The following is a 25,521-nucleotide window of genomic DNA, read 5'->3' on the forward strand; positions in this document are numbered from 1 at the left end:
TGCCTAGGAAGCGCAAGGCCCTGGGTTCGGTCCCCAGCTCCGAAAAAAAAAATTTAAAAAAAAAAAAAAAAAAAAAAAAGCCCCTGCCATACTCTTGCCCTTTCTCCCGGCTGCAGGGACTAACTGCCCCTGGGCCTTTTAGGACCGGCCACTCACTCAGTGTGTGGCACTCCCCGGGAACTTATCTCTCTTTGGGGCGGTCAGAGGGGTGGGTGGTTGCAGTGGTTGGCCAGCAGCAAATTCACCTTAGATAATTAGGAAGTGCCTGATAAGTGCGGCTATTACTAAAGGCCGCAGGGCAGCTGTGGGCCCCACCCACACCCCCTTCCTTATACAGTGTGACATCGGACATGCTGCTGTTAAAAGATCGCTTCTATTTTCTTTCTTTTTTTCCTTTTTTTGGGGGGAGGGGGTGGTGTTCAAGACTGGGTCTCTCTGTGTAGACCTGGCTGGCCTCAAACTCACCAAGACCCGCCTGCCTCTGCCTCCCGAGTGCCGGGCCTGAAGGCATGTATTACTATCGCCCACCTCTAAAGATCATTTCTTGATCCGTTCATCCTGGGGTTGGCCAATGAACTGCCTTCCCGTGCTGTCTTGAGAGCTGGGTTAGATCCTGTTGGTAGAGTTAGACACATGCTAAGTCAGGCGTTATGGTTCTCTGCTGTAGTACCAGCTGCTAAAGAGGCTGAGTGCAGGAGTTCGAAGCCAGCCTGTACCATGCAGTAGACCCTGTCCCTGAAGAAAAGACCCAGAGCCATTCAAACCTTGTGACTACAAGGAGTTACTTTCCTGAGCTCCATCCTTCTACTCTTCCATGGAGTAGAGCTGGGCCAAGCCCTCCTTCTGGGCAAGCTCCATCTCTCTCCATCCCATGGTACCATTAGAACCTACACAGTGCCTGGGGCTAAGGATTTCTGACTCGCGTCTCTCTGTTACAGTATCCTTTTGGATGAGGAGGGCCACATCAAACTCACTGGTGAGTGAATGGCACCAGCTCCTTCGGGCTCCCGGGAAGGATGGATAGACTCCGTCTGATGGGTCTCAGCTGATGGCCACAGTGAACTCAGTTAGTTCACTGTGCTTCCTGCGAGAAGCAGCCAAAAGCACAGGCCCCCATTACTTATCTTTTGTGAATGGGGTTCTGCCTGCCTAGGCCTCTGTGCCTCCTGCATGCGTTGCCCACAAAGCTGGAGTCGCCTACAACTGTTAGCCATCCTGTGGGAGCTGGGAATCGAACCTGGGTTGTCGGGAAGAACGGCCAGTGATTTCACTGCCGGGCCGTCTCTCATAGCTCCCAATTACAGCCTTGGACAAATCCACGTGGGCTTCAGCTTTCTCCTGGCATCACAGAGGCGATGCCTGGCTCTGGGCAGAGGAGCTAAGAGTGGTAGCAGTGACTTGGCAGGGATCCTAACGACGACTTCTCTGCCCCCCATGCTGCAGACTTTGGCCTGAGCAAGGAGGCCATTGACCATGAAAAGAAGGCCTATTCCTTCTGCGGGACGGTGGAGTACATGGCCCCCGAGGTTGTCAACCGCCAGGGCCACACGCACAGTGCAGATTGGTGGTCCTATGGGGTGTTGATGGTGAGTGTCCAGGCTCTGGACTCAGTTTCCCCAAGTCGAGAAAAGTCAGTTCACCCTCCCCTTGTCTCACAACTGCACGCCATTGCACTTCCTTTCCTTGGAAGAGTCGTGGGCTTCAGTCCATCTGACTGAAGTACCGCCCTTCCCCTAACTTGGGGACTCTCCTCCACTTCAGGCTTTAGTGTTGCTCCTGGAATCTAGGTTGGGATGGGGGCAGAGGCAGGCACAGGCCCTGCTGCAGCTAGACTCTGAAGTCTAACAGGCCAGCAAGAATCCTGGAACCACAGCGGGGTAGCCTGGGAAGGAGGGGGAGGGGAATGCGGGAGACAGAGAACAAGACCGCACCTATATGGTTCCTTTTCTCTGCAGTTTGAGATGCTGACGGGCTCCCTGCCCTTCCAGGGGAAGGACCGGAAGGAGACCATGACCTTGATTTTGAAGTAAGCATCAATGCTACCCTGACCCTAGCAAGTTCTTCCTAATCCTACCCAAGCTTCAGGGCCAGAGAATTGCCTTTCCCTGCCAATAGACCCTTGCTGTCTACCTGGGCCAGTGGAAGGGTATCCTTAAAGTCTTCGGGAGGTGAATTAATGGCTGGCTTCTCTGGACTGAGCTGGGAAAGAGACCTGGAACAAAGGGAAGGGGTTCTGGGTCTCCCAGGGTGGGGCTCAGCCCTGATGAGACCTGTGGCTATTCCAGGGCAAAGCTAGGCATGCCCCAGTTTCTGAGCACGGAAGCCCAGAGCCTCCTGCGGGCCCTGTTCAAGAGGAATCCTGCCAACCGGCTTGGTAAGCAACCCCAGCTCGGGGAGGGGACATGGCAGTGGGGAGCAGGGTACAGCTGCAGCCTAGGCCACAGGGCCACATCTGGGGCTGAAAGGAGCTGTTGTCCTTTGTGTGCAGACAATGCTGCTGGCTACCCTGTTTTCTGGTTCCATGTATGGTGCTGGGAGGGTGACCTGTGTGGGGGGAAGGCAGGAACTGAGTCATCCATACCCTCTCAGGGACAAGGACAGAGGCCCCCACACAGCCTCTCTGCCAAGGTTGCTGGCTCAAGGGAAGGCATATGAGCTTAGGAGTGACACGAGTCTCTCAGTCCTGCCTGTGTCTATTCCCACTGCCTGGCACCCGGAAGTTACTGTAAATGTCTGTCGAGAGACCGAATACTGTTTACGAGCCTGCGCTAAGGCAGGTGACGCCCCCAGGGTTCCTTGTGTCCGTCAAGACAGTGATCCTGACCTGGCTCCCAGGGTTCTTTGAGTCAGAGAAGGACACGCCTCCTTTGCACTGGCGTACACAGTGCTCGCTGAGTTTTTCAGATGAGGGCTTTATCTGGATCACAACCAGCTAAGGTCCAGTCCGGGTCCCTGGGACGAATTGAATGAGTGTTTGTCTGGGGAATAAAACCAGTGGTAGAAGAAGAAGGGTGGAGAGAGGGCCTGTGGCAGGAGGAGTGGATGAAGGTCTTTATTAGATCTCAAAAGAAGTCCAGCTTCTGTCATGACTGATGCATGGACAAGCCGTCCGTCCTGCCTGGCTCCTCCTTTAATAAACCGGAAGAGGCTTCGTAATATAGAAAACACTGAGTGGGCTCCAGGCTTCAGGGTGATGGGTATTGACACAAGGCAGGGTGAGCCCAAGATGCCCCCTACTGTAGCAACTGGTCCAGAGCTTGGGGGACAGTCGGGGTGTCTGAGGCTGGACCTTCCTTTGGCTTCTTACAGGCTCAGGCCCTGATGGGGCTGAGGAAATTAAGAGACATATCTTCTACTCTACCATTGACTGGAATGTGAGTGAGTCTGTCCACTCCCTGGTTCTGTGATGGACACAGGAAGGGTGGGGGAGGGGCCCCTGCCAACCGTGGCCTCAGATGTAGGAGATAGAAGGTGAACAGCCCTTCGACTTCGTGCCCTTGAAGGTTGCTCTCTCTGGCTGTTATCTTCTGGGTAGAGTAGCTTCTACTCTTCCAGCCGGGGCTGCTAGCAGGCTGAGGGGGTCACCATGGTGATCAGAGCACACACCCCACCTTTGCAGAAGCTCTACCGCCGTGAGATCAAGCCACCTTTCAAGCCCGCTGTGGCCCAGCCCGATGACACCTTCTACTTTGATACCGAGTTCACGTCACGCACACCCAGGGGTATGTTCCTGACCTGGTTTGTCTGCCTCGGGCTGGGTAGCACATCTCTGGGGGGAACCCTGGGGTCCGGCGGTGACCAAGGACTCTGGAAGCCCAGATGTGTGGGTGGATAGGCAGTATCTGGCTCCGTGGGATTCAGGCTCCATTCTGACTTCATACTGCCCAGCTACCTCCCTGGGGTTCTGTGGGCTTCTTTGTTTCTAGATGAGGGACTGAGGTGTGGGGGTGGCTTAGACCACAACAGGAACGACAGGACCCCTGCCCCAGGCACCCTTCAGCCCATTGGGATGACTAAACACATCAGGCCTCCACATGCATCAGACACGAGGAATTTGACCTGGCAAACCCCTGACAGAGTCTGGCAGAACGGAGGGGACAGTGCCCCCAGGTTGGATGTGTGCAGGAATAGACTTGGCTTGGTTGCTTGTGAGGAATTTTCAGGGAGTCACAGACCCACTTGTTCCCCTGTTGCTGCAGGACGTCCGTGAGGGTAGCTTCTAGGAGGGAGCTTGGGAATCCTGACGTCCAGCCAGATACTGCCAGTGGGTGGGGAGGTGTTTGTTGGTTCTGAGGTGTCTTCTGAGGGGGTCATTGTTCTCTCTGTAGCTTGCACACCGTTGATAACTGGAAGCTCAGCACTTGCGAGCTGTCTGTCTTCTCCTTATTTACCGGTTAAGTCTATACCAGATCCCTGCTCTGTGTCAGTCACAGTGAGCGTGGTAGTGTAGACGACAGGCCTAGGATTGTGAACAAGACATGTGGCTCCGGCTGTGGGTGAGAGTTTAGACATGTGGGTGAGAGGAGCAGCATCAGGCCGCCTTCTCAGGGGAAGGCATATGAGCTAAGCCTTGAATGACAGACAAGGGGTGGGTATTCTAGTCAGGGGAACGGCGTGTGTGGTGACGCTGAGGCAGTTTTGAATATGTGGAGTTCATCGGGACTGAGTCACCAAAGGGGAGAAAAGAGGCTGAGGCCGCGTGGATCTAACTTGCCAGACATGGGGGTGGGGTGAGCATTCCCCTGATGAGTATAGAGCACAGGTAGCCCAGACTGTCCCTCCAGCTGTGCTGACAGTAGATGAAGAGGGAGATGGACCTGAGGTGGGGAGGCTGGAAAGAGGCAGGGCCTGGCCTGAGCTGGAGGCTGGGTGTGGGGCTCAGACAGTCCTCAGGTGACAGGACTGAAACAGTCGGTCAAAGCACACATTTGTTTGTTTATATTGTGTTTGTTAATCGATTGTTTGGAGTCTTTGAGACAGGATTTCTTTCTGTGGCTTAGGCTGGCTTAGAAGTCACTGTGTTCCCCAGACTGGCCTTTGTCTGGAGCACAGTCCTCCTGAGTCTCCCTGGTGAGGGCTGAGGTGGCAGGCGCGTGTGTCATCCATAGCTGCGTATTCATTTAGTGTGTGGATGAGAAATGAAGTCGAAGGAGACCGTGGCTGCTCCTAAAGCACAGAGGGGGTTTTTATTGCAGACGTAGGCTACAGAGGAGAAGGCAGGCAAAGGGAAGAGTCCAGACTGAACATGGCCAGCAGAGGGGCATGAGGGGAAAGGGAAGGAGAGCAAGAGAGGCGCTGGCGACCAAGAGGGGTGGCCTGGGCCAAGAGAGACCAAGAGACCAGAGCAGCCAAAATGGCTGAGTTCCATAGGATTGGACTGAGCGCATCGGATCCCATTACAGATGGTTGTGAGCCACCATGTGGTTGCTGGGAATTGAACTCAGGACCTCTGGAAGAGCAGTCAGTGATTTTAACGTGGAGCCATCTCTCCAGCCCTTGTCCCAGGTTTCTTCGAGACCTAACAGTGAATGTGTTTGTATTTCTTTGTGGTGTTGGAAATCAGGCCTACATTGTACATTGTAGGAGTGTGCTTTACCCCTAAGCTATACATGTTAACAGAGAGGCAGAGGCCTGGGATAGATAAGCCTTAAACACTCCCTCCATAGCTGCCTGCTGAGGCAGGCCAGGATCCCGGCAGTCTTTCCTTCCTGAACTGCAGGGCATCAAGGGTACCCCCTCACCCCACGTCCTCTCCTTGACAGATTCGCCGGGCATCCCCCCCAGTGCTGGTGCCCATCAGCTCTTCCGTGGCTTCAGCTTCGTGGCCACCGGTCTGATGGAGGATGACAGCAAGCCTCGGGCCACCCAGGCTCCGCTGCACTCGGTGGTACAGGTGAGGGACGTGGGCCCTGCTGCTCAGTTACCACAGAATAGCTGAGAACACAGGCTCCAGAGCTGGCCCGTCAAACCTCTCTGGGACCCAGAGGACCTCCAATCTCCTGGACCCTCACTGTCCTCGTGTGTAAACCCACGAGTGAAGCACCGTCCCTGACACCTGTCTCCGAGTGGCCCTGACTATTAGCTAAAAACATAGCTAGAAAGTTCTTAACACCAGAGGTCACGGCCTGGGTTTAGCTTACAAGTTGACCAGACTCTAGAGGAGTCACCAGCTCCTGTGCCTCAGTTTCCTCATTCCTATGCAGAGGCTGATGTGTGAGGTGAACGTGCCCATTGCAGAGTAAAATGGAGGCCCAGAGAGGGCCTTGTGACTCTCTCTTTTTGCACTGCCACCCCTGCCGAGCCAAGGCCTGGTGTTCGGACGACCCCTGCACCGTAGCACCCTGGTCAGGCTGACTCGTGTCTTCCACAGCAACTCCACGGGAAGAACTTGGTTTTCAGCGATGGCTACATAGTAAAGGAGACGATCGGCGTGGGCTCCTACTCTGTGTGTAAGCGCTGTGTCCACAAGGCCACCAACATGGAGTATGCAGTCAAAGTGAGCCTCTGAACCCTATCTTGGCTAAGGCTGCTGGGTTGGGGTGAAGCCAGTGTACCTATAGCACTCTGAGGGTCTGTGGATAATTCACGCGAATGGCTGGCTGATTCTCCCTGGCCCTCTAGTGTGGGCTCCATAACAAACATAACAAAGAGACTCAGACTCGGACCATGGGTCTTTGCCCCTGACGTTGCCACGGGCTCCTGTTCTCTCCAGGTCATCGACAAGAGCAAAAGAGATCCCTCCGAAGAGATCGAGATTCTTCTGCGGTATGGACAGCACCCCAACATCATCACCCTGAAAGATGTGAGTGGGGCGGGATCATCGAAGCCAGGTAGGGGCTGGGAGTCCCAACTGTAGGATTTGACTGAGGGAACCCATGTGTTTTTGTTTTTGTTTTTTAAAGATTTATTTATTCATTTTATGTATTTGAATACACTGCTGCTCTCTCCAGACACATCAGAAGAGGGCATAGGATCCCATTACAGATGGTCGTGAGCCACCATGTGGTTGCTGGGAATTGAACTCAGGACCTCTGGAAGAGCAGTCAGTGCTCTTAACCACTGAGCCATCTCTCCAGCCCGAATCCATGTGTTTTACTTGGGGGTCCCCAAGTCCTCCCCTGAGGACTCCAGCATTCTCTGACCATCACAGATGAGACCAGCGCCCACTGTCCAGCAAGACGGGAGCCCAAACGGGTGGTGGGCCAATACGGCCACTGAAATAAATGTTGGCAGAACCCAGCCTTGAGGCTTGCTTGTCTGGAGAGCTGATGGGTGAGGGTCGCAGACTGATGACGAGGTCTCTGGCAGGTGTATGACGACAGTAAGCACGTATACCTGGTGACAGAGCTGATGAGGGGCGGGGAGCTGCTGGATAAGATCCTGCGGCAGAAATTCTTCTCAGAGCGGGAGGCCAGCTTCGTCCTGTACACCATCAGCAAGACTGTGGAATACTTGCACTCCCAAGGGGTAAGTCTCCGTGAGGGGAGTTGGGGGTGTCCAAGGTCATGACCTGGGTAGAATGCAAGAACCGGCTGGCTCATGAGGGACCGTCTCCAAATTGCCAGTCAGAGGGGTCTCCGGGTGGGTAGGTGGCTGGCTGTCAGAGGAAAGGGGAGATGAGAACCTACTGTGTGCCACACCTAGTGTGTGCCGCACACCAGGACAAGTGTAAGAGAAAGTTTCCTTGGTTCTTTGAGTGGGATTTCCACCAAATCCTGAATTAGATGTTTGATTGGTTGAATGACCTGTCAGTTTGCTGGCACTTGACAGATCAAAAGTCTGAAGGTTGGAGCTGTACAGTCTTTTTCCCAGGATCAGACAACCGGGAAAATGGTGACCGGAAGTTGCAAGGAGGGGTAGATTTTTGTTTGGAAGATGCAGGGTATTCGAGAGGGTGACCCAGGTACTAAGAGAGAGAGAGAATGGGTGGGGCCAAAGAGCAGGGTATGGCTTTCTTTGTTGATGTTGCTTTGGTGGGTAAGCTGAGTGGGCGGTTCAAGTTCCTTACAGTGGTTCTCTCTTAGCTTGGGTGATGTTTTGGGGAGCATCTGATCAGACAGTGAAGGGTTAACAGTGATGGCAGTCTGGTGTCCTGAGCCTTTGATCTCAGCACTCAGGAGTCAGAGGCCAGCCTGATCCAACTAGTGAGACCTTATTTCCAAAGAGGAAAAAAGTATAGGAAGTTAGACATGGCTTCCCACCTGTAATCACTTGAGAGGCCAAGGGAGGAGGAGCATCACATGTTAGAGTTAGGCCTTGGGTATGTGCCACCACCACGTCACACATGCACGAGTATGTAGTATGCATGTATGTATGTATGTATGTATGTATGTATGTATGTAGCATGTATGTATGATGGGTGTGTGTATGTAGTATGTATGTGTGTGTAGTGTATGTAGTATGTATGTGTGTAGTATGTGTGTAGTGTATGTAGTATGTATGTGTGTAGTATGTGTGTGTGTGTGTGAGCTTGCATTTGTATAGGCGAGTATGCGGGCTGGTATGCATACATGTGCATGAGTGTAGAGATCTGAGGTTGACGTTGGATGTTGTCCTTAGTCACGATACGTTGTGTATATACTGAGGCAGGGTCTCGCGTTGTTCCAGGACTGTGCTGACTAGCCAAGCAATTTATTTTCAGATCCATCCCGGTCTCCACTTCCTGAGTGTTAAGATTACAGGGATCCTGCTGTGTCTGCCCAGTGTTTACTTGGCGCCCTCTTTTGCTTTCTATTGCCGTGACAATAGAAAAAGGTTTATTTGGATTATACTTCCCACACCACAGTCCAGTTGAGGGAAATCGAGGCAGGAACTGAAGCAGAGACCACGGAGAAGCATTGCTGACTGATTTGCTCACTGTGGCTTGTTTAGCTTGTGTGTGCGTGCGCACACGTGCGTGCGTGAGTGGGGGGGGGTGTTTTGCCTGCAAACATGTCTGTGTACCACATTTAGTTCCCTAGTGCCTGCATTGGCCAGAAGAGGGCATCGGGTCTTGTAGAAATAGAATTACAGACTGTCGTGAGTATAACCCAGAACTATGTGCCCAGTGGGCTACTCGGAGAAATCCCGTCTCCAAAAAACAAAACAAAAAAAATGCTATGTGCGTGTGAGCGAAGGTGCACACTGCCGGCCAGAAGAGGGCAGGTGTGAGCCACCAGTCATGGGGCTCGGCGTCAACCTTAGTCGTCTGGAAGGGCTCAGCCCTGCCTCAAAACAAACAAATATAAGAAGGGTACCATGCAGCCTGCCTCTGACTAGCCACATTGAACAGGACTTGATGCTTGACCTGGAAATACCTGTAGATGAAGAATTTTTGTTTTTGAGGTAGGGCCTTCTATATCCTAGACCTTTAATTCTTGTACTCAAAAGGCAGAGATAGACAAATCTTTGTGAGATCAAGGACAGGCTGATCTACATAGAGAGACTTTGTCTTCAAATGCATGTGACCTCATCCACCTGGGCCCTGTTTCTTTCGTTCTTTTCTTTTTTTTTTTAAGATTTATTTATTATATTTATATAAGTATACTGTAGCTGTCTTTAGACACACCAGAAGAGGGCATCAGATCCCATTACAGATGGTTGTGAGCCACCATGTGGTTCCTGGGAATTGAACTCAGGACCTCCGGAAGAGCAGCCAGTGCTCTTAACCACTGAGTCATCTCTCCAAACCCAAGATAAACAGGAAAAAAAGGTAAAATAGGAATGGAACACACTTAAGGTGAGAGCAAGGTTTGGCCTCTGCATTGACCTTCCCCTTTCTCACCTGTAAAGCTGTAGGTTTCCAGTATTTTCACCCATGAGATTATGAAGCAAGACTCCCCTCAGAGGCCGTGAGACTAGAGAGGCCCCGTTAGGTGAGAGCAGCGGCAGCTTTTGTTTTTATTATTAGTTTTGAGATACGGTCTTAGAATGTAACCTAGGCTAGCCTAAAATTTGCTATGTAGCCCAGGCTAGTCATGAAGTCACCCTGCAGCCTTGCCAGGCCGACCTGAAACTCACAGAGATCCACCTGCCTCAACCTTCCCAGTGTTGGGATTACAGACATCATAGCCTCGTACCCAGCTAGAAAACTTAGCTATTACAGGCCACTGAGCTTCCAGGAATTCTAGTTTTCTTGGACTTTAACCGACTGTGTCTACAGTGGAAGAATTCGAAAGGGGGTTTATCATGACCATGTCTAACCATCGGCATCCAGTTATGTGTTTTAGTGACGGGGTGGGAGTAGGGGATCATGATGTCCTCTGCTCATACCTAGGGCCAAAGCCTCTGAGAACAGTCAGGCTCTTGTTCATACTTACGATTGGGTTCTTTCGCAGGACCGTTTGGTGACATGGTCTGTGTTGGGCATTCTGCTCCAAAGCATTAAAGTAGGACTGGGGTGGGGGAGGCAGCCAGAATCACTTGTCTACTTGGTGGGACATTGTACTTGATCCTGCATGGCATCCACAGACACAGCCTCATGTTGCCCAGATTACTCAGACCCCCGTGGGTGTCATCCCATCTCTTCATTGGGAAGACTCTCACGTTAAGGCTATATCTCTTTTTTTTTTTTTTTTTTTTTTTTTTTTAATTTATTTTCTGTATGCAAGTACACTGTCACTGTCTTCAGACACACCAGAAGAATTCATCAGATCCCATTATAGATGGTTGTGAGGCACCGTGTGGTTGCTGAGAATTGAACTCAGGACCTCTGGAAGAGCAGTCAGTGCTCTTAACCGCTGAGCCATCTCTCCAGCCCCAAGGATTTATCTTTTTAGGAGTGTTTGAATCAATTCTATTATTAAACTTGGCGAAAATGTCAGTGTTAGATTATGTCTGCCTTATTAAGGGAATTCTTATGCATTTGTTTGCTTTAAGTTAGTGTGTGTGTGAGTGTATGCCACAGTGGGTGTGTGGAGGTGAGGATAACTTGCGATTATCCGCTTTCGACAGGTAGGGATCGAACTTGGGTCATCAGACTTGGCTGCAAGTGCCTTTGCCAACTGAGCCCTCTCAGAGGCCCAGAATTATTATTCTTTTTTTTTTTTTTTTTGGAGCTGGGGACTGAACCCAGGGCCTTGCGCTTGCTAGGCAAGTGCTCTACCCCTGAGCTAAATCCCCAACCCCCAGAATTCTTTCATAAGAAGGGAGGGAACTTTACCTTATAAGCAAAGCTTCAGTTTGGTGGCCATGTGGGTTTTGACTGGTTGTGTTTGAAGTGGCTTTGGTTTCTTATGTGGTCAGTGCAATCAGACTAGTATTTTTTTTTTTTTTAATTATATATAAGTACACTGTAGCTGTTCAGACACACCAGAAGAGGGCATCAGATCCCATTACAGATGGTTGTGAGCCACCATGTGGTTGCTGGCATTTGAACTCAGGACCTTTGGAAGAGCAGTCAGTGCTCTCAACCACTGAGCCATCTCTCCAGCCCCCGCAGACTAGTATTTAACCATGGCAGATCAGAGCAGTGATGTTTCCTCTCCTGTCTTGTTAATACTGGCTAAAGATCTCCCTTAACAGCTTGGTTCCATTGTACAGTGTTTGCCTAGTGGCCTGGAGGCCCTGGGTTCCATCCACAGTACTAAACACACACACACACACACACACACACACACACACACACACACACACACACAAATGCATGTGTCGGCACATGACTGTAACCCCAGCTCTCAGGAGGCTGAGACAGGAGGATTGTGAATTTGAGGGCAGTCTAGGCTACTCTGTAGCAAGGCAGCCTGGGCTAAAGAACTTGTATCAAAAAACCAGAAAGGATGGTGGCTTTGCATGTCTTTAATCCTAACCGGCAGGAGGCAGATACAGGCAGAGCTCTGAGTTCGAGGCCAGCCTGGTCTACATCCAGAGCGAGTTCTAAGACAGCCAGGGGTCTAAGAAGGTGAAACTGAGCTAGTGAATTATCGGTGGGTAACCTGAAGCTTAGAGCAATGAAGTAATTTCCAGAACGAGAGTCTCCAAAAGCACGGGGCCCCTTGAAGACAGCCCAGGAGTTTACAGGTCACCAGTGTTCTGTTTCTGGCCTTTTCCAGATTCTAGGGGCCACTGAAACCGGCACAGATACTCTTTTTTTTTTTTTTGGAGGTGTTTGCAGGGGCTCTCTGGGTAGTTTTGGTGTCTGAAGCTGAGAATCCATGGAAACTAAAAGAAAGGACTGACGAGGGGCCAGATCCAGGACACCTGTTTGTTTTAATAGCATATGTTTATTGAAATGTCCCATAAACACGACGTGACACACAAGTCACAAGGCTGGTCCGTTTCCTAGCAATGAACACGCCCCATTCCAGCTCTGACGTCAATGCACAAAGCTTTCCCCGGCTCCCTTTTGAGGAGACGCCTGATCCTGCTCAACTTCTCTTCTTGCTTGTTTTCTGTTGTAGTTTGGTCACGGGTTTTGGCTTTGGGGTTTTTCATTTGTTTTGTTTTTCTTTGTGTGTGTGTGTGTGTGTGTGTGTGTGTGTGTGTACCCAGGCTGGGGCACTGGGGTGGCAGGCTTGTGTGACCACTCCAAGCTAGGCCCATTGCTGATTGCCTTCCCCTCTGTCACTGAGGGACACCTTGTGGGCTGCAGGTTTGTTGCTGCATTGAATTCCAGAGTACGGCTTTCCCAGAGCCCTTCCTTTGCTCACCTGTCAGTAGACACTGGGTGCTTGCCCCGTCTTTACTGCCCCAGAGAAAGTTGCTATGACAAGCCAGGGCTTGTGCTTTGGGGAACACGTTTGCATCTTTTGTTTTATTCTTTTGTTTGTTGTGGTACCGCTTTTTTTCTCTGTGTAGCCCTAGCTGTCCTAGAACTCACTGTGTAGACCAGGCTAGCCTCAAACTGAGTGCTGGGATCAAAGGCCTGTGCCACCACTGACTTTTTTTCTTAAGGGTTCATGTGACTGTGTGGAAGCAGAGTCCGGTTGAGTGTTCTCTTCCCCCACCCCATTCCTTCTACAAAATTCCTTGATTTTTCAGCTTGTATTTTCTCAGCTAGACTGGAAACCAGGAAACTCCTACCATCCTCCTGCTTCATCCCCATCAAAACTGGGCTTTCATCTGAAACCACTGTGTGGTTACCCATGCAAACCCCCACCTTTGTCCTAGACCCTGAGTTAAACATCCCGGGCCTTCCCTGTGACCCTCGTCCCTGAACACACGTGTCAGCCCCAGAGCTGAAGATGCAGTGGCGGGCCACACAACTGTGGAGGGTGAGGCCAGGCCCTCCCTGGTCTGCAGAAGGGGTGGCCTTCTGTTCTGAGGTTGATGTCCTAAGGTTTGGTGAGGGTGGCTGCCTTTGAAAACTACAGGGCCTGAGTTGCTGCATGGTGACTGTCACCCATACCCAGAGCCGTGTTTAGTCTGGTTGCCATGGTCCCCACTCTTGTCTTCCCTTGCACCTTCCCAGCCAGCTGTGACTTTCTGTGACAGTGTGCATACCTGGTGACCAGCCAGCAGTGTCTGCAGCTTTTCTGAGCTGTGCCCCGCCCCACTCTGCTCCAGCTCAAGGAGACTTGGTTCCTGTCAAAGAGTTACTCATTTCTTTACGTTGCTAGGGCAGGGTCAGATCACAAACTTCCCTAATGTCTGTTCCCCAAATGTGTCCTCTGTGCCACAGTAAACTGGGAAAGCCCCAAAATGGTGGTCAGGGCTGAGTTCAAGTCCTGCCCCTGTTTCTCACAAGTCAGGGTTTCTCTCGGCGTCTCCGTGTCCTCCCCTATAAAATGTCACCTGCCTACCGAGGTGTGGTGAGTGGCCCCAGCAGTGTCATCATGACTGAGAAGTGACGTTTTGAGAAGACTTCTTTATATACTTGTCTGTGAGATTATACGTGTATGTGGGGGGAGTGCATACCTGTGTGCACTCTGGCAGCCAGAACAGGGTGTCAAGTGTCCTGTTACCGGCATTGTTCTTGGCTAGGTTGGAAGGCAGGAAGCCCCAGCAATCAGCGGTCCTCCTGTCTCTGCCCGCCCCACTTGGAGGCAGGGTTCCAGGCACAGCATCCCGGTTTCTTCTGTAGGTTCTGGGGTTCAAATTCTGCTCTAATATTCATGATAACTTAGCCAATTTTTTTTTTTTTTTTTTTTTTTTTTGGTGGTGGTGGTTGAGGTGCTGGGGCATGGTTAGACAGGGGTTTTTTTTGTGCAGCCTTGGCCATCCTGGTACTCCGTCTATAGACCAAGCTGGCCTCAAACTCACAGAGCCCTTCCTGCCCCTGCCTCCTGACTGCTGGGATTAAGGTGCTGCCTTGCTCACTAGGGTTCTTAACTGCCAGGCCGCCTTTCTAGCCCTGCTTTGAGAGAGTTTGTGTGTGTGTATTGTTTGTGCGTGCGAGTGTGTGTGTGTGTGTGTGTGTGTGTGTGTGTGTGTGTGTACGCACATGTGCACTTGTGCTGTGGCACATGCACGTGGAAGTCAGAGGACACTGCGGGTTCTCTCCTTTAACCCTGTGGATTCTATTGATCAAACCCAGGCACCAGACTTGACCATGAGCACTTCTCTCTACTCAGCCCTCTCAATGAAAGGGCTTCTGTTTAAGGGGCTCCCTCTGTCAGCTGCGGGATCTAGAGATAGATGACGATGTTGGGGATGGGATTCCTGACAGGAGAGGAGCTGGGCTCTGGGCATTCTAATGGTAGAGCCAGCGGCGTTTGGAGGGTGGGGGATTGAGAGGTACAGGGATAGAAATCTTTTAAATGGAAGGAAGAAGAGAAGGAAAAGGACCCACACTGCAGGGAGGTGGGGCTGTCCTAGAAGAGAGGGGCTGATGGGCAGGTCAGAAGGAGAAACTGGGGTGAGCTTTGAGGTGCCCGCTGGCATCGTCAGAGATTTCAAAAGGGTGATGGATGCAGGGCTGGTGCACGTGTGTTTGCTGCCAAGCTGGACAACCCGGATGTGCTCCCCCGGGACCCACACAGTGGAAGGAAGGAGTCGACTCCCTCAAGTTGTATGACCTGGCACCCACACGCACAGTTTCTTTAAAGGCAGTTATACCAACATAGGGCCTCTTTTCAAAGCCTTCTCCTGTTGTAGAGGTCTGGGCCTTTCTCTGTGGGCCAGTCTGTGGGACTTCTCAACTCTGGCAGTTGGCATGGGTCACTACTCCTGCACCGTATACCGACCCTAGCCCTTTGCCCTTAGGTCGTCCACAGGGACCTCAAACCCAGTAACATCCTGTATGTGGATGAGTCTGGGAACCCCGAGTGCCTACGAATATGCGACTTTGGCTTTGCCAAGCAGCTGCGGGCTGAGAACGGGCTGCTCATGACGCCTTGCTACACAGCCAACTTTGTGGCACCTGAGGTAAGTGGAGGGAGGCATCAGGAGACCCTGTGCCTGCTCTCAAATGTCCCATACTGTCTGGGCCTTGACCCAGGTTCCAAGGGAAGACGTACAGCCAGTCCATGGCTCTGACTCGACTCTACCCTTATGGGAAATGTTTGACGTTTCCTACGCCCCTCAGCCTGACCGCCCTCCCTGCCTCCTGCCAGGTGCTGAAGCGTCAGGGCTACGATGAAGGCTGTGACATATGGAGCCTGGGCGTTCTGCTGTACACGATGCTGGCAGGGTGAGTGTGAAGTCTGGGCCTCTGACCCTGCCTTCGGGAGCTTCCAACCTCCTAACCTAACCCCCTAGCGCCAGGGCGGAGGCCAGTGGCTGTCGCTGGATTTGGAAACTTCTCTCTAGATACACTCCATTTGCCAATGGGCCCAGTGACACCCCAGAGGAGATCCTCACCCGGATCAGCAGTGGGAAGTTCACCCTCAACGGGGGAAACTGGAACACGGTTTCAGAGACAGCCAAGGTAAGCGTGTGAGGATGGGAGGGCGGAGCCAGGCTGATAGGTTTCCTACAGTCTCCCTCTCTCCCACGTAGAATGTTCCACAAATCCCCTTTGCAGCATTACCCCAAGTAGAAGATTCCCGGACACACACCCCTCCCCTGCTTGTCTGGATAACTTCACTGCCCCTTCTGTGTTCTGGCCCCTAAGGGATGAGGAGGGCTGCATAACCCATGTCTGTCTCCATGGAGAGTTGGCGTGGTAGAAAACACACCACCCCATTGAAGCTAGCTCTCTGGTCAAGTGTGTGGGCGTCTGCCCAAGTGTGGAAAGGCTCCCCAAAGGAGGCTGCTCTTGAGCTTTCAATATTGGGGTGTTTCCATTCTCCTAGAACATCTGCGTAGCATGGTTTAACCTTTGGTGAATAGCACACCACCTGTCCTGGGTATTGTCACCTCTGTTTCTCAGAGGGATAACTGAGGCTCAGAGGTAACAACCCTCTAGAACACTTCAGCTGGAGGGAGAGAGAGCTAAGTTTATTTGAGATTCTGTTACTGTTTCAAGGTTTGTTTGTTTTTTTTGTTTTGTTTTTGTTTTGTCTCAATGTGTAGTCTAGGCTATCCTAGACTTGGTCTGTAGACCAGGCTGGCATTAAATTCACCAACATTCACTCTTCTCTGTCTCCTCAGTACTGGGTTTAAAGGTTTACACTACACCCAGCTTTAGTTTTATTTTAATTACATGTGTGACCTCAGAGGCCAGAAGACCTAAGGCCCCCGGAGCTGGTGTTATATCCGGCTGTGAGCTCACACCTTTAATCCCAGTGCCCAGGAGACAGAGACGGGCCTATCTATGAGTTCTGGTTTCAGTCTGGTCTACAGAGTGAGGGCCAGGACAGCCAAGGCAACACAGAAAAACCCCATCTGGGGGGAAAAAAAATTAGAGTGCTGGGACCTGAACTCTCTGGAAGAGCAAACAAGCAGGAAGCTTGTTGGCTTTGGTTTTGCTTTGAAGATCAGGTCTCTCCCAGCCCTGGTTGGCCTTCAAGGCCTATGTAGCCGAGGCTGATTTTGAACTCATGATCCCTGGCTCTGCCTCCCACATGCTGGGATTAAATACCTGGCATGTTTTTTTCACGGGTTTCTCTTTTCAACTGTTCTTCATTGAGCTGGGGATGGAGCCCGGCACCTCGCGCATGTCTGGCTGGCCAGCATCTAAAGAGAGTCAAATCTAAGCCTGGTCTGCCTGCATGCCCCCTCTCTGCCCCCAGTCTTCAGGCAATCCCCACCTTTCCTCTTGGCTTTTCTGAAGGAGAAAGGGAAAGATGTCCCCTACATACCTCGAGCAGCAAGGAGGGAAGAAAGAGATCCTAGGATGGGGAGGAGGAGTGGGCTTTGGTGTATAAAGAACGGACTGCAGGGGCTTTTGTTAATAGCTCAGGCCAGAGATGGCTGGACACGGTTGGCCTTCCAGTCATTGGCCATCAGTTGGCACAGCTCTCTTCTCCCTCGGTGCCCCACCGGTCACCTCCTTATCCATGTGCCTCCAGGACTTAGTATCTAAGATGCTGCATGTGGACCCCCACCAGCGCCTCACAGCCAAACAGGTTCTGCAGCACCCGTGGATCACCCAGAAAGACAAGCTCCCCCAGAGCCAGCTGTCCCACCAAGACCTGCAGCTTGTGAAGGTCGGTATGAACACCTGGGGTATGAACACCTGGGGCGGCTGCTGAGCATCTGGGGCCAGGGCAGTGAGTTGGGCTCAGACCAGTGGGTTATGGTAGGGACTTGAAGTGACAGAGCCAGGAAGTTCTAGGTCTGCCCAAAACCAGGGGATATGGCAAAAGACATAGCCCTGTCCCAAGGGAGTCCCAGACTTACACAGTGGTGTCAATTGTGTCAATGAATTCTTGCGTCCCAGGGAAAACCATGGTCATGAAACAACACCAAGTCTAGGAACACTGGACTGGGTGGGCTGAGGGACTTTGGGAGGGGTGGGCCAGATCCTGGGGCACACATGTTTTGTCTGCCCACTATACCCCCCATGCCGCCTCGTGGTCTGATCTCCCACCTTTTCTCTTTTAGGGGGCCATGGCAGCAACATATTCTGCACTCAGTAGCTCCAAACCCACCCCCCAGCTCAAGCCAATCGAGTCGTCCATCCTGGCCCAGCGGCGGGTGAGGAAGCTGCCATCCACCACCCTGTGAACCACAGCGCCGACAAACTCCTTGGAGGCAGAGTCCTTCCCAGAGGGAGCAAGCCTGAGTCACAGGACCAAGTGGAATGGAGTCCTAAAGGAAGCAACTAGCCCAGCTCACCCGTGCGGGTGTGAAGTGCCTTCCTCCCCAGGACGGGCTCTTCTGGGCTCAGGCTCCATTGTGTGAAATCCACTCACTGTACAAACTATTTTTTAAGAAAGGAAAAGAAAAATGACATCATTTACCATGGATTTTTTTTTTTTTTTACAAGATCCATTTGCCTTTTTGGCCATTGCAGTCCCAGGAGGAACACCCAGTCCCATGTGTGGCCAAGACTCCCGTGATAGCTTTGGGACCCCGCCCCTCTGTTGGTCGAGGAGCCATCTGCACCCGCCTCCGAGCAGTTCGGCGTTGCCTCTCAGAGTTGTCGACTGGCTCCTCAGCAGAACTTGGTGTCCCCAGCCATCTCTTTTTCCATTCTGTTCTGGGGTTCTCGAACCACTTTCTGCTAAGAGCCCGGGACCCCACCCTGTCAGCTCTTGGCTCCAGGCACCAGCATCCACAGCGCCCATGCGCAGTGGGCCCCTGCAGTCAGATCGGACAGCCCCGTGGAGAGGAGACGGAGAGCACTTTTTGGGAGACTTCCTGTCTGCCACTGGACAGAGTTCACAGGAGACCAGGGAGGTAGTCCACGGGGGATGAGGGCTTTTCCCTTTCCTCCTCAGCTGGTAACTCAGGGTTCATCTGTCCAAGGCCTTTCTAATAAACCTACAGTCCAGTCAAAGCGCCTGCGCTTCCACTTTTTATCCTCCTCGAAGACTTCGCCGGTGACAGGAACAGGCTAGGAACAGATTAGAGCACTTGCTTGGAGCACACGTCATTTGAGGAGCGTGTGAGAATCCCTCTGGCTCTGTGCATGTGCTCCTGTGAGGGGATTCCATCACAGTCTAGAGAAACACTAGCATTGGCAGCCAGCGACAGTCGCTGGCCCTTTGTGATAACCCCAAGTCCTTAAACACTCGAGAGAAGGGCTCTACCACCGTCCCCCTTTCCTCTGTGTGGTGCTCGGAATTGAACTCAGGACCTCACGGTGCTGTGTCACTGAACTATGCCCCCATCTCATTTAGTCTTAACCCTGTCAAACAGACACTCCATTTTACGAATGGAAAACAGGCTCAGAGAGGGAATGGCATTCCTCATGCAGCACACAGTAGGTGTTTTCTGTTAGGCCAGGTAGAAAATAAGGCCCTGGATCTTACCCCATACAGAGGAAATGAACAGTTAACAACCCAAGGTCTGGAGCTTGAGAAATGGCTCAGCCATTAAGAGCACTGACTGGTCTTCCAGAGGTCCTGAGTTCAAATCCCAGCAACCACATGGTGGCTCACAACCATCTGTAATGGGGTTTCTTCTGATGTGTGAAGACAGTGACTCACTCACATTAACAAACAAAAAACTCCAAGGTCATCTACTGATAAGATATGCAGAGAACCAGAATGGAGTAGAGAGGTAGGACACCATTGAGGGTGGCCCGGAAGCTTAGGGCTGATGGTAAGAAGGGACCAGTTAGGACAGACCCAAAGACAGTTAGAGAACTAGAGAAATGGTTCAGTCTAGTGCTTAGCTGAAGACCTTATCCTCAGAACCAGGAGTTTATGCAGGATGAGGCTGGGAAGGAGACTGGGTTTCCCAGGCTAGACTTGAGCATTGTCAACAGTACAAGCTCTTAAAAGGATTTATGGCAGTGGTTCTCGCTGGAACCCCTTAATACAGTTCGTCATGTTGTGGTGACCCCCAAGCATAAAATTAGTTTCATTGTTACTTCATAACTGTGATTTTGCGACTGTTATAAATTATAATGTAAATATTTTGTGATAGTCTTAGGTGACCTCTATGGAAGGGTTGTTCGACACTCCCACTAATTGAGAACTGCGGGTTTAGGGCATAGGCAGGTAGTTCAGAGAGGTACAGCCTAATTTTAATTCCCCGTGCCATATATGACACAACTCTAACATGGTCTCTCTCCCCAGCCCCTTGCTACTGTAGCCTAGGCAGGTCTCAAACACAGTACCCCTGCCGCAGCCTTCTGACAGGAAGTGGGGAATCACTGACCTATTTTCATGGCGGTACCTGTAGATTAAGCCACCTGGAAAGTGATAAACAGAGGCTCTAGCCCTGGGCCCACTTTTACTTTTTTAAAGCTGTAGAGCAAGTTGACTGGAAGAGGGGGCAAGACGGAGGAAAAACACCGTGATCAGGTCTGGGCTCAAGTAGCTTAAACAGGCTGGGGAGGGAGTGGCCAGGACATGCTTTGGGGTAGACAACATTTGTGGGTTTGGAGAATAGATAAGAGATTCAGAATATCTTACAGCCAGCCAGGCAAGGTAGAGCACGCCTTTAATCCCAGCGCTCTGGAGGCAGATGTAGGTGGATCTCTAAGTTCGAGGCCAGGCTGGACTACAAAGTGAGTCCAGGAAAGCTGGGGCTCTAGTACATAGAGAAACTCCAACAACCAAAAGAAGAAAATATGACTTTAAAGATAACATGCTTGCATGCACTGACATTCTCAGATCAAGTCCCGGAACCCACAGTAGAAAGATCCCTGAGCCCAGCGAATGCTCCTGACCTGACCTTCACACACGTGCTGTGGTGTGTGTACCCACACTCACATACATACGTCAGACACAGTAAGATTAAATCCTTCTGAGTGGCTGGTGTTAGCACACACTTGTAATCCCAGCACTTGAGAGGTAGAGGCAGGAGGATCAAGGTCTTGATTTTGTTTGGTTTTGGTTCGGGGCAGAGTTGCAAGTAACCCAGGATGAACCTCAATGACAGGTGTTCAAAGTCAGCACAAAACCCTCCCTCAAGAAATCTAGGTTTGGGGGTTGGGGATTTAGCTCAGTGGCAGAGCGCTTGCCTAGGGGCGCAAGGCCCTGGGTTCAGTCCCCAGCTCGAAAAAAAAAAAAAAAAAAAACCAAAAAAAAAAAAAAAAAAAAATCTAGGTTTGGGGCTGGAGAGATGGATCAGTGGTTAAGAGCACTGACTGCTCTTCCAGAGGTCCTGAGTTCAAATCCCAGCAACCACATGGTGGCTCACAACCATCTGCAATAGGATGTTCTCTTCTGAAGTGTCTGAAGACACCTACAGTGTACTCACATATAAATAAAATAAATAAATCTTAAAAAAAAGAAAAAAAGAAATCTAGGTTTAACATAGGAAGGAAGTTGGGGGTGGGCAGGTTTAATGGAAATTCTTGGTTCTCTGTGAGAGCTTCTTTCTAAATATCCAAACCGATTCATCAAGTAAGAGTTCTCATGAGAGATTGGAGCTCCAAGCCATGGAGGCCCAAGCCTATAATCCCAACACCTAGGAAGTGTAGACAGGAAAATAGACAGGAAAATCAGTAATTCAAGGTCAGCCCCAGGCCACTTTAGGAAGTCCCTAATTGTCACAAATTTCCTTGGGACTCAACTAGTGTTTGTTAAATAAATAAAAGAAATGCGGAACTGTGCATGATGGTGCTGGAGGAAGCATAGCCAGGAGCCACAAACCCGCCACTACTACACTGCTCCATGCCTCAGTTTCCCACTTGCTAAATAGGAATCCTGGGCTGGAAGGATGGCTCAGCGGTTAAGAGCACTGGCCGCTCTTCCAGAGGACTGAGTTTGATTCCCAGCACCCACATGGCAGCTCACAGACCTCCATAACTTCAGTTCCAAGGGACTCGATGTCTTCTAGCGTCCATGGGCACCAGGTACCCATGTGTCCAGACATACACACAGGCAAAACACCCGTTAGGAGTAACAAATATATATATATATATATATATATATATATATATATATATATATATCAAGAATTAATAAATGAATCATTTCCGTCCATCTCAATATCAGTTGAAAATCGAGTAAGTGGATATGAGTAAGAAAAGGAAGAGGTTTGTGTGAAGTTTGCTCTCCTTTTGACTTGATCAGGACGGCACCCCCACCCCACCCCCTAACTTAGCAGACTCTAGAAAGGCAGCTCACGACCTCCAGCTACTGCGACAGGAACGCCTCTCTCATGGCTGATTCTCTAGGCCGAACCTACTAAATGGCTACAACCCATCAAGCCTCACCTGCCCTCAACTACTTTCTATTGCCATCGCAAACTGCCTGAGGCCACATCGATGAGGAGTAAAGGTCACAGCTCCCAATGACCAGTGCCAAGCACTGACTGGTTCCCCTGTTCTGTTATTATATCCTCGAGGAAGAAACATGCCACCAACCCTATTTCACACAGAGACTGACTTGCCCAAGGACACAACTCAGGCTACAGAGTGGAATTCACAAATGAGTGCAAATCAGAACCCCTCTGTGCTTCCGGGTCACAGAATTCTTACTGGGAGTCTCCTGTCTAATTAATTGTTAGAAAGTAGAAAGTTCCTCTCCTTGGCAAACTAATGGGAAGCGAGTTGGAAATTGGAAAGTTTCCCAGCTCTATAAGGTCCAGGAGATTCCTTTTCCACCGAGGGATGCTGGGATACACTACATGTTCCCCTTGGGTCAGAGATTCACCCTCAATGCTGCCCTGCACATCGGGGTCTCTCAGCATCCTTTCTGAATCCTTTCTTTCTTTCTTTCTTTCTTTCTTTCTTTCTTTCTTTCTTCCTGTCTTCCTGTCTTCCTGTCTGTTTGTCTGTCTGTCTTTCTTTCTTTGGGGGAGGGTGTACAGTTTCTCTGTGTATCCCTGACCATCCTCTTTTTTTTTTTTTAAAGGTTTATTTATTTACTAAGTATAGGGTACCAGATCCCATTACAGATGGTTATGAGCCACCATGTGGTTGCTGGGATTTGAACTCAGGACCTAGAGCAGTCAGTGCTCTTAACCACTGAGCCATCTCTCCAGCCCTATCTCTGGCCATCTTTGAACTCACTTTGTAGACCAGGCTGGCCTTGAACTTAAGAGATCCACCTGCCTCCCCTCCCCCACTTTTTAAAAATATATATGCATAGCCAGGTAGTCGGTGGCCTTTAATTCCAGCACTGGAAAGGCAGAGGCAGGTGGATTTCTGTGAGTTCAAGTCTACCTGTTGATGTGTGGCTCGGCCTTCTGTTGAAGCACTTGTCAGAGGTGTGATCCACTGAGCCTCGCTTCACACCAGGCATCTCTCTCACGGGGCCGGCTGGGGAGATGGTTCTGTGGGTAGCGCAGCTGCCTCGTGCGTCCAAAGCGCTGGGTTCCGTCTCCAACACTGCCAGCTTTGGGCATGTATATCCGTCATCCCAGCACTTGGAAAGCAAAAGGTGGGAGGATCAGGGGTTCGAGGTCAGCCTCAGCTACCTAGCAAATTTGAGGCGGTGTAGTCTCATGAGATAAGCATTTTTGGTTTTATGGGAAGGACATTGAAGACAAATGAACACACGGGGTCCAAGCAAGGAGGTGGCTAGACCACTTTTAAAAGAAAAAAAAAGGCTTATGTGTGTGTATGTTCATGTGTGTGGACACCCGTGGCAAAGCATATAGGTAGAGGTCAGAGGACATCATACAGAAGTTGGTTCTCTCCTATCTGGGGAATCACACAGGGCCTTAGGCTGGGTGGCAATTGTCTCTGCAGGCCTGTGTCTTTTGTCTTTGGAAAAGGGACTATTTCCTAGTGCCCAGGCAGCCTTGTTGCCTTGAGTTCCTCCATTCAAAACCCCTCCTGCCTCAGGCGTGATACGCCAGGAAGGCAGGCTTTGAGCCTAAGTCTATCTTAGCCCTATGCATGCCCTGTATCTGACCTCGTGTAAAGGCTATATTTCAACTCATGAGTCATAAAAGCTTACAGCTAAAGAGCCTCCAAGGCCTGGCCCCAACCCCTGCCTCCTACCGGAAGGCCTTTCAACTAAGCACCCAGGCCTCAATTTGGTCTCCTTTTCTCCCCCACCTTGACCCTTGAGCCTTGCTTGGTCTCCTTCTTTTCTCCACCCTTGACCCTCAGGTAGCTCCTCTTGGGACCCTGAATAACTGGACCTGCTGGACTGGTCAAGTGGCGCCTGAACAGGGACCCCAAGCACGGCCAACTACTGGACGACGGAGACAAAGGATCCACAAAAAAGAGAAGACTCTTCAGGCCATCGCTAGTGCGTCGCCGGAGAGGGAGGTAAGAACGGCCGAATAATTGTCGTCTGATTGTCATGGGGAAGCAATTATCTAAAGAAACTTGTTTCATAGGAGAGATCAAGCGCTCACTCAGGGAGAGGGGAATAAGAGTTAAGAAAAAGGATTTAGGGGCTGGGGATGTAGCTCAGTGGTTAGAGCGCTTGCCTAGGAAGCGCAAGGTCCTGGGTTCGATTCCCCAGCCCCAAAAAAAAAAAAAAAAAAAAAAAAAAAAAAACAAAAAAAAAAAAAGAAAAAGGATTTAATCAAATTCTTTTGTTGATGAAAAGTGTCCTTGGTTAATTTTAAGCAGCCCCGATATACACCCCCTTACTTGGAATAAGGTTGGTCAAGACATTAATAAGCTCTTGAAAGCCGGTGACCCAGTGTCCGCGGCATTTTTTAGTTACTGGGGTATCATTAGAGACATTATAAAAGATGCTGAGAAAGGAGGCGAGAGTGCCCGCCTCTTAGCTGTGGCAGAGGATTTCTTACAAGTTTTGTGGCAGCAGTCACCTAAAAGTGAAAGTAAAAACCCGGGAGCCACACTCTCCTTGCCCTTCCATTGTCATCGATATGCCTGGGGATGGGGGAAATCCCTCATGCGAAGTCTTACGCTCTCTAGAGGACCCCAAAATGTCTAAAAATTCGAAAACCATCTATCCCTCTCTGAAAGAGATCTCTAGGGACCAAGACAAAGATAAAAATGAGAGGCACTGCCTACGCCGCTTCTCTGAGTCAAGGCTAGATCCCGCCTGTGAGGCCGGGTTAGAGGAGGAAGCTGCCAAATATGAGAAGGAGAGGTACGACCCCGGGCCACAGGAACCTCGGGTCTTTTTCACACAAAGATCCAGACCTACCCGCCCCCCACCCTATTTGCCCCCAATGCCATCCGTTCCTCCTGCACCTCTGCTAATCACAGTGGTAGAGGGACTAACTCAGACTAAGGCTGCGCTTCAGGCTCAAATCACCGGACTCAAACAAGTCTTACATTTACAACAGGAGTTAGGGGACCTTACATTTGAGATTCAAAACTTACAAGAGACCATGAGAAGGGGACAAGTTGGGGTTGGGGATTTAGCTCAGTGGTAGAGCGCTTGCAAGGCCCTGGGTTCGGTCCTCAGCTCCAAAAAAAAACAGTAAAGAGAAGGGGACAAGTTGCCCCCAAAAGGCCATCTAACACCATTAAAAAACCCCAGCCAAAACTAACTTTCCCGGATATGACTAGGGCACGCACCAGACAGGCTAGGTAGGGATGAGCCCGAGTTAGACAATACTAGGGCACGGAATAGAACAGCCAGAGATGAGCCCAAGCCAGATAGTACCAATCATAATCAAGGAGAGAATAACAATGAGGAACAAGAGATCTAAGAAGAGAATGATTATGATGAGGTAGCTGCAGATTCTGATGAGGAAGACTCCAACCAAGGTGAATACGAG

The 25,521-nt window shown here is 50.7% G+C and overlaps 1 protein-coding gene across 3 annotated transcripts in view; it reads left to right on the forward strand.

The window, feature by feature from the left end:
* Rps6ka1 (ribosomal protein S6 kinase A1) overlaps window positions 1-18,742 on the forward strand; it is a 39,387-nt gene extending 20,645 nt beyond the window's left edge. For all 3 annotated transcript variants that reach the window (XM_032896507.1, XM_032896509.1, XM_032896508.1), the window contains 15 exons: window positions 939-976; window positions 1,444-1,586; window positions 1,956-2,026; window positions 2,286-2,374; window positions 3,310-3,374; window positions 3,620-3,722; window positions 5,763-5,893; window positions 6,371-6,496; window positions 6,713-6,802; window positions 7,309-7,467; window positions 15,121-15,282; window positions 15,471-15,547; window positions 15,667-15,784; window positions 17,310-17,447; window positions 17,845-18,742. In XM_032896507.1, coding sequence (XP_032752398.1) covers window positions 939-976; window positions 1,444-1,586; window positions 1,956-2,026; window positions 2,286-2,374; window positions 3,310-3,374; window positions 3,620-3,722; window positions 5,763-5,893; window positions 6,371-6,496; window positions 6,713-6,802; window positions 7,309-7,467; window positions 15,121-15,282; window positions 15,471-15,547; window positions 15,667-15,784; window positions 17,310-17,447; window positions 17,845-17,967 — 1,633 coding nt within the window. In that variant the 3' untranslated portion in view covers window positions 17,968-18,742. The remainder of the gene's footprint in view (window positions 1-938; window positions 977-1,443; window positions 1,587-1,955; window positions 2,027-2,285; window positions 2,375-3,309; window positions 3,375-3,619; window positions 3,723-5,762; window positions 5,894-6,370; window positions 6,497-6,712; window positions 6,803-7,308; window positions 7,468-15,120; window positions 15,283-15,470; window positions 15,548-15,666; window positions 15,785-17,309; window positions 17,448-17,844) is intronic.
* The last annotated feature ends 6,779 nt before the right edge of the window (window positions 18,743-25,521 follow it).

The sequence above is a fragment of the Rattus rattus genome, chromosome 1, assembly GCF_011064425.1.
Source record: "Rattus rattus isolate New Zealand chromosome 1, Rrattus_CSIRO_v1, whole genome shotgun sequence".
In the NCBI taxonomy this organism is placed as follows: domain Eukaryota; kingdom Metazoa; phylum Chordata; class Mammalia; order Rodentia; family Muridae; genus Rattus; species Rattus rattus.